General features: G+C 35.6%; 1 protein-coding gene across 1 annotated transcript in view; it reads right to left on the bottom strand.

Moving 5' to 3' along the window:
* Positions 1–13,009: 13,009 nt before the first annotated feature.
* Positions 13,010–13,556, bottom strand: part of LOC105887269 (protocadherin beta-5) — a 2,577-nt gene continuing 2,030 nt past the window's right edge. The window contains exon 2 of the mRNA XM_012806970.2: positions 13,010–13,549. Within this exon, the coding sequence (XP_012662424.1) occupies positions 13,160–13,549 (390 nt within the window). The 3' untranslated portion in view covers positions 13,010–13,159. The remainder of the gene's footprint in view (positions 13,550–13,556) is intronic.

The following is a 13,556-nucleotide window of genomic DNA, read 5'->3' on the forward strand; positions in this document are numbered from 1 at the left end:
CAATGATGAAATATCATGGTTATATCCATTCCTATATCACCAATTTCTGCTCAGATAAATTGGAAAATGTGGCTCTAAAATGTCCTGAAAATGTATGAATTGGGTCAATGCACATATAAGAACACAAATATGCAAACAATTCATTTCGGATTGATTTCTTACTTCTTGAGAGGTAAAATCAATTAAATTCAAGTAAAATTTACTTTAGGTAAGCTAAGATGATGGAAAATTAAAAATGAGGATACTTTCAAGATACATCAACTACCGATGAAATAAACATAGCTAAATAAAATCTAAACTTCAAAGAGCTGAAATCATTTTGCAGTTAAAAATCTGCGAAAGTAGTTTACCTTTATTATAGCACCTTCTGAAGTCAGAAGGATTAAAAGAATATCAATGTGACCAGCTTCCAGGGTTCATTTAATAAATGTTATAAATATACCGTTATTTAAGGATACAAATAACAAAATGAACTTATGTAGTAAAATCAACAATCATAAACATCTTGTGTGAGTTTAGTTTCTTTGCCAAAACAATGCTATTTCCTCTTCAATCTTAAATGCTTCTTTCTTTTGTGGGCAGAGTTCTGAATCTAACTTAATAACATCCACAGAGTTCTTTATTTACTGTGTTTGTCCTGCAGCACCAGCAGGAATCCTCAAATATAGCTTATTGAATTATTTCTAATTTTAAAGCAAATTTTATCAGCAGTATAGTATGTGCCAAACTCAATTTATGTCATTGAAATGCCTTTGAGAACATTAATAGTTATGATAGAAAAGAGGTAATGTCTCTATGTACCCCTGAAAGATTATTACTTGGGTATGTCAAGAAACTCCCCCCTTTGTTTTGTTTTGTTTTAGTTTTTTGGGGACAGAGTCTCACTCTGTTGCCCTGGGTAGAGTGTCATGGCATCATAGCTCACAGTAACCTTAAACTCTCAGGCTAGAGTAATTCTCTTGCCTCAGCCTCCCAAGCAGCTGTGACTACAGGTGTCCTCCACAACACCCAGTTAGTTGAGATAGGGTCTCCTTCTTGTTCAGGCTGGTCCAAACTCCTGAGTTCAAGCAATTCACCCACCTTGGCCTCTCAAAGTGCTGGGATTACAGGTGTGAGCCACCACGTCTGACCTAAAAAACTCCCTTTTTATAGAAAGTAGATTATATCAGATTCCTTCAGGAGAATACTTTCCTGCATTGCTCTCTTTTGCTTTATTTTGATTCACTAGAGTAGAATCAACTTTGCCTTTATAAACATGTTTTCACAAAGAATCATTACATTTTAAATTTTTTATTATGGAAAAATACAATATACACAGAGTACACAGAATAAACCTCTGCATACATTACTCAGCTTCACAATATTCTCTTATTATTTCGTCTATACCTCTTCCCCTATTCTCTGCCTCCCACTCAATGAATACTTTTGTATATTTACTTTCGTGAGGTAGTGTTTACATAAATTGAAATGCACCAATCTTGGCAGCGCCCATAGCTCTGTGGGTAGGGCACTGGCCACATACACTGGGGCTGGTGGGTACAAATCCAACCCCAGCCTACTAAACAACAATGGCAACAACAACAACAAAGAAATGCACCAATCTTAACTGTACCATTTTAACAAATGGAGTCATCTGTGTAACTAACTCACCTCTTTCAAGATATAGAACATTTCCATTATTCACTGGGATTTTAATAATATTTTGCAGCTTAGTTTTAGTAATTGGGTGGTAAAACTTCTGTCTCTTTTGGACATAACATGGAAAGATAGACAACATAGAAAAGCACCATGCCCCATACTCTTCGTGTATGCTAAAGTGAAGTGGTCGGCATTTTTAAATCATAGCTAAACTGGATTATAACTAATGAGCTAAAGTAGAAGTTTACATGATAAACATACATTGTAAAGTATATTAAACTTAATTTTATTTGGTTAGCTTGTAATTACAGATTGGTAATCCCTAATCTTAAATACTTGGGACCAAAAGTGTTTTAGATTTTGAATATTTTTTAGATTTTGGAATATTTGCATAAATGTAATGAGATACCTTGGGAATAATACCAAGCCTAAACACAAAATTCATTTATGTTTCATGTATATCTTATACACATACCTTGAAGGTAATTTTATACAATATTTTAAAATAATTTGTGCATGAAACAAAGTTTGTATAAAGTACTTATATGTGGAAGTTTTCACATGTGGCATTACGTCGGCATTCAAAAAGTTTAGGATTTTGAATCTTCAAATTAGGGATTCTTACCTGTATTGCATAACTGATAAAGCTGATTTCTATTTTATGCTTCAGTTAATTCCATTATAACCTTCAAAAATTCTTCAAGTTTATCAACAAAGCAAGAAAAAAACTAACCTTCAAGGATGAACTGGACCTTTTACAACTCTTCTTTAATTCTTTTATGCAAAGAAAAACAATTCAAGGATAAAGATAATATGTAAGCAATCACTTAAAGAAAGCTCTAAGTTGTTAGTAGATATGCTTCAGAAGAGTTTGAAAATCTCAAAGATTTGATGTTAAATCACATTTGAAATCTCAAATGGTCAAGCAGGAAGACTTTGGCCGTGTTGCTAGAGGTTGGTCAATTGTATCAATTTGTTTCAAAGAACCACTAACATTTCATTTATTTTCTCGATTACTTCTCCTTTGAATTTTTTTTATTTCTTCTATTCATTGTTTCTTTACTTCTGTGTGCTTTGGGCTTATTTTCCTCATCTTTTTTCAGTTTCTTGAAATGGAAGCTTGAACTGGTAAAATGGTGGGTGATTGACTTAAGAGTATTCCTCTTTTCCAATGTATACATTAGGATGTAGTCCTGTAAAATTTCCTCTTTGAACTATTTTAGCTAATATTCACAAATTTTGACACTTTGTATATTCATTTTCAACTCAGGTCAATGTATTTCTAATTTCCCTTGAGACTTCCATTTTGATCCATAGATTATTTAGAAGTGTATTGTTTAGGTCCCAAGGGTTGGAAGATTTTCCTGTTATCTTTCCTTTATTAATTTTTAATTTGATTTCATTGTAGTTAGAAAACCCACTCTGTAAGATTTCACTTTTAAATTGGTTGAGGTTTGTTTTATGGCTCCGGGTGTGTTTTATTTTGTCTAGAAGGTTGGACAATGCCGTTCTTGAACTCATCCTACAAAAGTGCTACATACCTCACTCCTGAATACACTATGGTCACCTTCAAGGTACTCCCCTTAGGAAGCTATATACTGACACCAGCACATAATCCACCCTTCAAAGCAATTTTAGAGCTCTTTTTTCTGGGATGGCCATCAGAGTTGTCATTGTATAGGGTCAGACAATTAAGTTTGTGAACTTGTCCTATTAATATCACTGCAGTCACCAGATGGCCAAGGGTAGTACTTCAAGGTATGTAGCACTTTTTCTAGGATAAGTTTGCAAATGCAATGGTCTGACCTTCATAAGTTCTATGAACATTTGAGAAGAATGAATATTCAGATGGTGTTGGGTGTTCTATAAATATTTATTAGATACTATTGTTTGATGATGTTGAGGTTTTTTTAATGTCCTTGCTTGATTTTCTAATTGTTTTATCAGTTGTTGAGAGAAGGCAATTGAAATCTCTAACTATAATTGTGGGTTTGTCTATTTTGCCTTTCAGTTCTATTGCTTTCTGCTTCCTTTCTACATGTGAATTTTACAGCTGTTGTTTTTTTATACACATTTATGATAGCTATGTTTTCTTTTTTTGTCAGTATATAATGTCCCACTCTGTCTCAAGTAATTTTATTTGCTCTGATGTCTACTTTATCTGACATTAATATGATCACTCTTGCTTTACTTTTATTAATGTTTGTATAATATTGTTCTTTATTGTTACTTTCAATCTGCCTATTTCATTATATTTGAAATGAAGTTTGTTGTAGACAGCATGTAGTTGGGTCATGATTCTTAAACATTTGTCTCAATATGTTTGTTATAATTGGTGTGCTAAGACCATTTAGATTTAACTAATTATTGATTTATAGAGCTTAACTTTTCCCTTTACTTTTTGTTTCCTGCTTGTTCTTTTTGTCTTGTGCTTTTCTTTTTCTTTTATTCTAAATCACTATAGGCTATTAGAAACTTTCTTAAAGAATTGTTTTGATTTATAGATTTCTTTTAGTTCTATCACTTTGTGTACCTTTTCCATGGTTGTTCTAGATATTATATTATGAAAGTTTTGAGACAGACTATGTTATGGTCCACTATTTCACTTCCAGAAAACACAGTTGACAGAATTCTTTCTGACTCTACTGTGCAATTTTCAACCTGCTCAGCCTATCAGAGTTTAGTCATAGTTTACTGATATCATCCTTTGACTAGTTCAGGTGAAGTATAAAAAATGTACCTCCCTTTATGTGCCATTACCTTCTTTCACTTAAATATTTCTTCTACATACATCTACAGTCACATCAGATAGTGTAATAATTTTGGGTTCAACCACCAAACATAATTTAGAAACTTCAAGAGGACAAGGAAAGTTTATTGTATCTACCCATATTTTTGTTTCTTGTGTTTTCCTTCTTTCCTGGTGTTCTAAGATTAACTTATTTATTGCTTTCTTCCTAATTGGAGAATTTCCTTTAGCCAGTCTTTTAGGGTATGTCTACTGGCAACACATTGTTTTCCTGAAGGATATTTTCACTGGATATAGGGTTCTGGGTTGACAATTCTTTTCTTTAAGCACTCAAAAATTTTTGTGCAACTTCCTTCCTTCCTTCTAACTTCTATGAGAGATCTACTGTCGTTCATATTATTACTTCCCTATAGGTAAGGTGTCATTTCTCTCTCATTGCTTTCAAGACATTTTTCTTGTCATCAGTTTTCAGAAATTTGACTATGATATCTCTTTTTGTGGATTTATTTGGGTTTATCCTACTTGGGATTTGTTTGGCTTCTTGAATCTCTAGGTTTGTCTTTTCCAATTTGGGAAGCTTTCAGCCATTATTTCTTTGAGTACTTTTCAGATCATCTACTTTCTCTTCTCCTGGGATTCCAATGACACAAATGCTACATCTTTCATTATTTTCTCACAGGTCTCTAAAGCTCTGTTGTTCAGATTGGACAATTTCTAATTCCCTGATTCTTTCTTTGTTCTCTCCATTCTGCTGTTAAGCCCATAAATTGAGTTTTTATTTCATTATTGTATTGTTAATTTCTAAAATTGCCATTTTTATTACTTCACATCTTCTATTTCCTGAGATTCATTGTTTTTTATTTAAGCAGTTAATAATTGCTTACTGAAACATTTTTTATGAGATATGTCTTAAAATATTTGTCAGATAATTCTAACATGTCTGTCATCTTAGTGTTGACATCTATTAATTGGATATTTCTTTCACCTGGATATTTTCTTGGTTCTTGGTATGATCCAGATAGTCCCTTCCTGGATATGCCTATACCCAAAAGAAACTCTTGCCCCAGGGGAGGGGATACATTCAAGGAGGGGATACATTTAAGAATGCTTATAGCAGCATTGTTCATTGTTATAAGACTCTTAGAGCAATCAAAAAGTCAATCAATAGTAAAATGAATTAAAAGTTAAAGATATATTTATACAATGGAAAACTATAGAGCAGTATAAATTAATGAACTGCATCAAAATCAATAGTTCCATGTGATAATAATTGAAAAATAGCCAGGCACAGTGACTCAGACCTATAATCCTAGCACTCTGGGGGGGCCAAGGCAGAAGGATTACTTGAACTCAGGATCTTGAGAACTGTATGAGCAAGAGCAAGACCCTCTCTTTACTAAAAATAGAAAAATTAGCCAGATGTTGTGGCAGGAACCTGTAGTCTCAGCTAATTGGGGAACTGAGACAGACAGGAAGATCATTTGAATCCAGGAATCTGAGGTTGCTGTGGGCTTGGCTGACACCATGGCACTCTAGCCTATGCAACAGAATGAGACTCTGTCTAAAAAAAAAGAAAAGAAAAAATGTGAAAAAGGAAAAATGAAAGCCTACACATGATCCATACTACATGAATCTATTTATATAAATTGCGAAGATAGATAAAAACTAAATAATATATTATTTTGGAATATATGCATATGTATTGCAACTATAAAGAAGAATAAAAAAATACTAAAAAAATTCAAGATTCAAGATACTGGCTGTTTTTCATAGAGTTAAAAAATGTTATCTTCTTAATATTTTGAAATAAAAAAGATATGTTGGAGAACATAGGGACCACAAACATCTTGGCATTGTTATAATTATTAAGCTGGGTGATGGGTAGATGAGTGACCATTTTATTACTATTTATTTTAAATTGTGTACATACATTATGTACTTTTTAAAATTTTAATACATTTAAAAATAGAAGACAGTAAAAACAAACAAGACATAATGGTGCACAATGGTACTTGGGAGGCTGAGATGAAAGGATCATTTGAACCCATGAGTTCAGTACCAACCCTGGGCAAGAGATGCAAGACCCCATCTCTAATTTTTTTAAACAAAATAATGATGAAAATAATAATAAAGCAATCTCTCTGGGGTAATTATGCCTGGATTCAAATTGTACTTTCATAACGTACTAGTTAGATGGCTGTTGAACTCCTAATCCTCAATATCATGGTATTAGGAGTTAGAGCTCTGATCAGTAATTAATTAGGTCATGAGGGAGCAGCCATCCCGAATGAAAATAATGCCTTTGTAAAACAGACCTAAGAGAGCATTTTTGCCCTCTTTCCACCAGGTGAGGATATAGTACTACAGCAGTCTACAACCTAGAGAAGGGCCTTCACAAGAAACTAAGTGTTCTGGAACCCTGGTTTCATATTTCCAGTTTCCAGCACTGTGACAAATAAATTTCTGTTGTTTATAAGCCCCATCTATGGTACTTTGTTATAGCAGCCTGACTTGATTAGGATAGTGGCCTTGGGCAAGTAGCTTACCTCTGTGTGTTCCAGTTCATTCTTCTTGAAAATTAGCATATCAACAATACCACTAACATGAGGATCAAATGAGATATGTGTAAGTATTTAGAACAGTCAAGTGGAGTAGGGCACTGGCCCCATATACCAGAGGTGGCGGGTTCAAACCCAGCACCAGCCCCCCCCAAAAAAAACTGCAAAAAAAAAAAGTTATATGTGTGTGTAAAACAGTCAAGTACATAGAAAGTATGTAGCAATAATAATAGTGCATAACTATAGGTGAAACACCTATATGTCTCTGGCCAAAAATGCCATTTGAGAGAGAGCAGTGAAAAGACTTTGTGCAGGCATACTTATGAAACTGAGGCCAAATCCCATGTGGCCAGGTTAGTTGCAGACCTAACATGACCAAGGCTTTGGCTGGAATAGCATTTCCAGACTGCGTTAAGGAATTAAGGTTGACTTTATAAGGTCTATGAGAAAGCCCTTTGGAAAACTGGCCAGATACCCATCAATAACCTTTCCTGATCTGTGGTGGGTGATGAAGGTCACTTACTGATGGGTCTGGGAATGGAGTAACCTTTCCTGATCTGTGGTAAGTGACAAAGGTCGCTTGCTGACAGGTCTGGGAATGGTAATGTCATACAGGTATCTAATGGCACAGATGAAACCTGGGCTCATGAAAGGCTTTTGAGAAGTCCAGCCTGAGAATTCCTTATAAAAGACTCCAACGAAAACCCCCCTGACTTAAGGCCTACATGGGAGCAGAGGTTTGCACACAAACTCCTGTATGCCCAAAAAGTTTCTCTATGCTTTGTTTAAAGATTTGAAGTAACTGCCTCCAAATGGCATGGTTAGTAGAACAGACATTCAAATCGTCTCTTTCCCCCATAGCCTCAGGCTTCATCAGATAAGAACAAAGAAAGTAATAACTGACAACATGTTCTTCATTAAGTTATGTTAAACTGGGTTATATTGAGAGGATTGTGCTTAAAGGTGTATGTTGGGTGGATTATCAGATTACCAGGGAGGAGCTACTTACAGGGCAGGTGGTCATAAACTGTATAAATGGATCAAAGAGGTCACTGCTGCATTGTGCTCATGTACAAAATTCCCTATATAAGCCAACTGAAAATAAAGAAGCTCACCATTTTGCCTGAGCGAGCAGATGGCCACCTTTATTTAAAACACAATTTCAATAGGCGTGCTTATTCTTCACAACATCACTTTTCTGTGAGACCCTTACAGTAACACATAACATATAATAATGTTTAATAATGAAAAAGTTCTTAGGGACTTAAATGTGACACAAAATTAAAAATCACTAGAAATACTCAAAAATAAATCAAGAGACTTAAGGATGTAGAGGAAAAGGTAAAGATGTAAAATAAAAGAGAACTATAAAAAGCAGAGAAATAATTGAGAATATTCAATATCTAATAAACACAAATCCCAAAAAGAAATAACAAGATAAAGTTAGGACTACAATAATTAAGAAAATAATGGTAGAGATGAAATAATCCCAGGGATGAAAAGGTATAAATCGCTAGAATATGTGTCCAGCAAAATGAATGAAAAAGATCACCACACTATTATAAAATTCAAGTAACCTACAAGAAGAGAAAATTATAAAATTCGAAAGGAAAAGAATATACATATATACATATATATACCCACAAATACCTATACACTCAAGTCACATTTCACTGTTGCAATTACAAGAGGTGCTCAAAAATGATTTGTGTTCATCTTTTGTTATTGGTATATATTGAGTACTGTAATTTTAATATGGTTTTCCTTTCTTAAAATGTGTATGCAATTTTTGCACCCTTTGTGTGTGTGTGTGTGTGTATCTATATACTTAGAGAGAATGAAAAAAATGAGAATCACACTCACATAAGATTTCTTATCAAAAATTATAAACCAATAATCAATACATAAATGATTTTCAATTTTTAAGTAAGAATTCTGTATCTAGCCAAATCATAAATAAGGTGTAAAGGAAAACTAAATGCATTTTCTGACTTTCAGGGACATGAGAAGGTTTCTTTTCTGTGAGCCCTCCTTTAGGAAGCCACTTCAGGATATACTGTGGCAAAGGAAGAGAATAAACAAGAAGGGATAAAGGATCCATTAAACAATGGACATAACCAGGAGAGGTATGAAGACAAGATGATAGTTTTGTACACACTTAGAGATCGTTGTGCCTAGATGGAAGCAGAAACCTGAATTATGCATTGAGATTTTGAAAATACAGTAAAACCAACTGATGAAGTCCAAAATGATGAATCTTCTATATTTCTAGTTATTTAAAAAAAAAAAAAAGAAAGAAAAAATAGGGCCTGTCATCCTAGCACTCTGGCAGGATGAGGAGGGTGGATTGCCTGAGCTCAGGAGTTCAAGACCAGCCTGAGCAAGAGCAAGACCCCCTCTCTAAAAGGTAGACAGATGTGGCAGGTACCTGTAGTCCCAGATACTAGAGAGGCTAAGGCAAGATAATCACTTCCAGCCCAAAAGTTTGAGGTTGCTGTGAGCTATGACACCACGGCACTCTACCAAGGATGTCAAAGTAAGATTCTGTCTCAAAAAAGAATTTATTAAATGATGAATCTGTTTGATCTCTGCTTTAGAAACATTGCTTTAAATTTCATGGCAAACACAACATCAGATTTAAAGAACAGAAAGATAGTACTTATTGCTAAGTGATATGGCTCTGCAATGAGAAATATTTTGAGAAATTGTAAGTCTCTGACAAACAGGAATTCTGACACTCATAGACCATGATCTTCTCCTATTGAACATAAACAAATTATGAAATAGCAACATCAGAAAATACCATTGAGACCCTGATGTAGAGAGACCGAAACAAAATTACTCCAGACTTGAGCAGAGACAAAAGCAAGAACATTGTCCAAACCAAAAAAAAAAGTCCAAAACCTTCCTTTCTTTGCTAATGAGTGAATACTTCTTCTTTACCAATTATAACTTTAATTTCACTTTGTTCTTACCACCTTATAAATAAAATTAAGATACCCAACCATAGAATTATTCTCACTTTCTGAAAGCATCTAGGCCAGAGCTAATGTATAGATACTTCCCTAAACTCTCCCCAAACCACTTAACACAAGCCCAAATGCTGTAACTCCTTTGTAAGACCCTGTTACTAAGGTAACTTGTGGCTCCCTATTGTGCATAGTCTCCTCATTGCAATAAGTCAATAAATGCAACTCTGTTCTGACATAGTATATTTTTGGTGATTTCTGACTACAGGGCATTCATAATTAACATAGTCATAAAAATAAAAATTTTTAAGGCTCTGTGCCAGTAGCTCAGTGAGTAGGGTGCCAGCCACATACACTGAAGCTGACGGGTTTGAGCCCAGCCCAGGCCTGCTAAACAACAATAACAACTGCAACCAAAAAATAGACGTTGTGGTGGGCGCCTGTCATCCCAGCTACTCGGGAGGCTGAGGCAAAAGAATTGCTTAAGCTGGGCGGCACCTGTGGCTCAAAGGAATAGGACATCCGCCCCATATACTCATATACTGGAGGTGGCGGGTTCAAACCCAACCCTGGCCAAAAAAAGTAATAATTGCTTAAGCCCTAGAATTTGAGGTTGCTATGAGCTGTTATGTCATAGCACTCTATTAAGAGGGACTTAGTGGGACTCTGTCTCAAAAAAATAAATAAATAAAATAAAATTTTTACTATTTATTTTTGGATTTTAAAGCTTATCTATAGATAAGACAAGGGATTCTTAGCTGTGGTTATAAAGAAGATATAAAACTATGGTTGTAAAATGTAAAAGTAGAAGTTCAATTGAGAGAGTTTGGAAAGTGTAAGAGAAAGAGATATAAAAGGAGAATAAGGATGCTATTCTTTTTCACATGAAAAATCAAATGAAATTGTTATTAATAGAACAACAAATGGGGTTTCAGTTTTATGCGGAAATACCTGAAAATAGTGATATATTAATAGCTATATGTGAAAATCAATGACTGAAGTACTTTTAAGTGTGGTAAGTATTCAGCAAGTGTAACAGAAAATTGTCTAAAGTTTATGAAAATTGCTGGTGCAGTGGCTAACACCTGTAATTTTTTGCATTCTGGAAGCCCAAGGTGAGAGGATTGCTTTAGCTAAGGAGTTTGAGATCAACCTGAGCAAGGGCAAGATCCTGTCTCCACTAAAAATAAGAAAAATCAGCTGGGAGTCTTGCTGAATGCCTGTAGTCCCACCTACTTGGGAGGCTGAGACAGGAGGATTGCTTGAACCCAGGATTTTGAGGTTGCTGTGAGCTGGGTTGATGCCAGAGCACTTTAGCCTGTGCAACAGAGTGAGACTGTCTCATATCAATCTATCTATCTATCTATCTATCTATCTATCTATCTATCAGTAAAATAAAGTTTATAAAAAATCACTGTATTTGTTTGCTAGGGCTGCCATAACTAATACATACAATAGATTGGATGGCTAACAAAGCAGAAATGTATTTCCTTGTAATTTGGAGGCTAGAAGTCCAAGGTTAAGGTATTGAAAGAATTAGTTTTATTTCGAAGCTTCTCTCCTTGGCTTGTAGATGGCCATTTTTCCCCCCAGTGTCTTCACATGGTCATCTCTCTAAGGGCACACATGTCTACTGTCTCTCTACATTCAAACCTCCTCCTCTCCTAAGAACACTAGGCATATTAGATTAATCCCTACCTTAATGACTCATTTCCATGTGTTCACCTCTTTAAAGGTCCTTTCTCTAAATACAGTCACTTTCTGAGATAGTGGGGACTAGAGCAGTGGTTCTCAACCTTCCTAATTCTGTGACCCTTTAATACAGTTCTTCGTGTTGTGGTGACCCCCAACCATAAATTTCTTTTTTTTTGCTACTTCATAACTGTAATTTTTGCTACTGTCATGAATTGTAATGTAAATATCTAATATTAGGCAACCCCTATGAGAGGGTTGCTCAACCCCCAAAGGGGTCACAACCCACAGGTTGAGAACCACTGGATTAGAGCTTAAACCTATAGGAATCTGGGGGCAGGGCATCGAAAAACAGTCCAGATCATAAAAGTTACAAACATATTCCTTGGCAATAAGAAAGTAAATATAAGAAGAGCTTAAAAATGTTTAAAAGTTTTTGCCAAAGGGATAAAATTAAAAAACGGACAACACCAGGTGTTGGCAAAAATGTGGAAAAACTTGTCCAGCCAGACACTGGTGATAGCAGTTTAAAGTAGTACAACCACTTTGGAAGACTATTGGAAAATGTCTACTAAACATGGACATGTACCTAAGTAAATGAGGAGTGATTCCATTTCTAGCTATATACCTAATAAAACTGCACATACAGATTTACCAGATGAGACATAATATCACACAGCAAATCACAAAATATGCATTCAATAATGTTTGTAGTAGTATTATTTGTAACAGCCATACTTTGCCCCACACAAATTTATCTAAATAGACAATAAATTTTGGCATATTTATGTAATAGAATCTACTATACAGCAATGAGAATGAAAGGACCAAACTTAAAAGGAGTATTGTTTTAAAAAACTAGCCAGGTATGGTGGTCTCCTGTAGTCCTAGCTGCTCCAGAAGCTGAGGTGGAAGGATTGCTTGAGCCCAGGAGTTGGAGGTTACAGTGAGCTGTGATCGCACCCCTGCCCTCCAGCCTGGGTGACAGAGATACACTCTGTCTCCAAAAAACAAAACAAACAACAAAAGTTCCCCAAATAGGAATCAGGGCTGGGGGTGTGTGAAGAGTAGATAGGAGACTGGTGCATTTCACATGTTTTCTCACATATTTGATGTTATCATAAGTATGTATTCCTTCAGAAGCAATTACAATAAAGAAAGTGATGTACATTATTTTTATTTTCACAATTTAGCATCAAATACATTTACAGAGTGATGAAATCAAGTGGGTAGAATACATAGAAAATAAAATTAATGTTCGATTTTATTAAGATATTTTATCATGACAAATAGCAACAAAAAGAGTTAAAAATCTCAGGAAAATTAATACCATGCGTGGATTTTAAATGGCTCTATGAAAACGAATGCAGTGATGTAAAACTGAAATTTCCAGAATTGTACAACATAAAATTCAATGGACAAATCCATTGATATCCATTAAAGGATATCAAAGCTAACTCTGAAGATGGACTTTTTCTCCATGACATCCTCAAATTCTATATCTGTATAGCTTAGGAATTAATGGTAAGAAACATTGCATCATAATTAGATCTCTAATTGAATCCAAAGCTATTTCGGAAGGTAGCAGTTTTCCCTATTTCTTCGCTAGCGCCCTGGGGCCAGAGATTGGGGATTACCGGCTTCAGGAACTTGAACTCATTTGTCCCGGAGCCTCCCGTCAGACACACTTCATACTGGTAACTCTGGGACAGGGTCCCAGTGCCGCTGACATCCACCAGTTGGCCTGCAAAACGGCCGTCAGGCACCGAGCAGCGACCTACGGAAGCCGCCCTGTGCCTCCTGCACAGCCTCACCGCCACGAACAGCACCACCGAGAACAGGAAGAGCGACGACACCGAGGCCAAGGCGATGACCAAGTAGACGGTGAGCGAGTCGGCCTGGGCCTGCTCCGCCGCCGCCTCCGGGAGCGGCAGGTAGGGCTGGGAGAAG

Source organism: Otolemur garnettii, unplaced genomic scaffold (assembly GCF_000181295.1).
Source record: "Otolemur garnettii isolate 467f Iridium unplaced genomic scaffold, OtoGar3 scaffold00003, whole genome shotgun sequence".
NCBI lineage: Eukaryota > Metazoa > Chordata > Mammalia > Primates > Galagidae > Otolemur > Otolemur garnettii.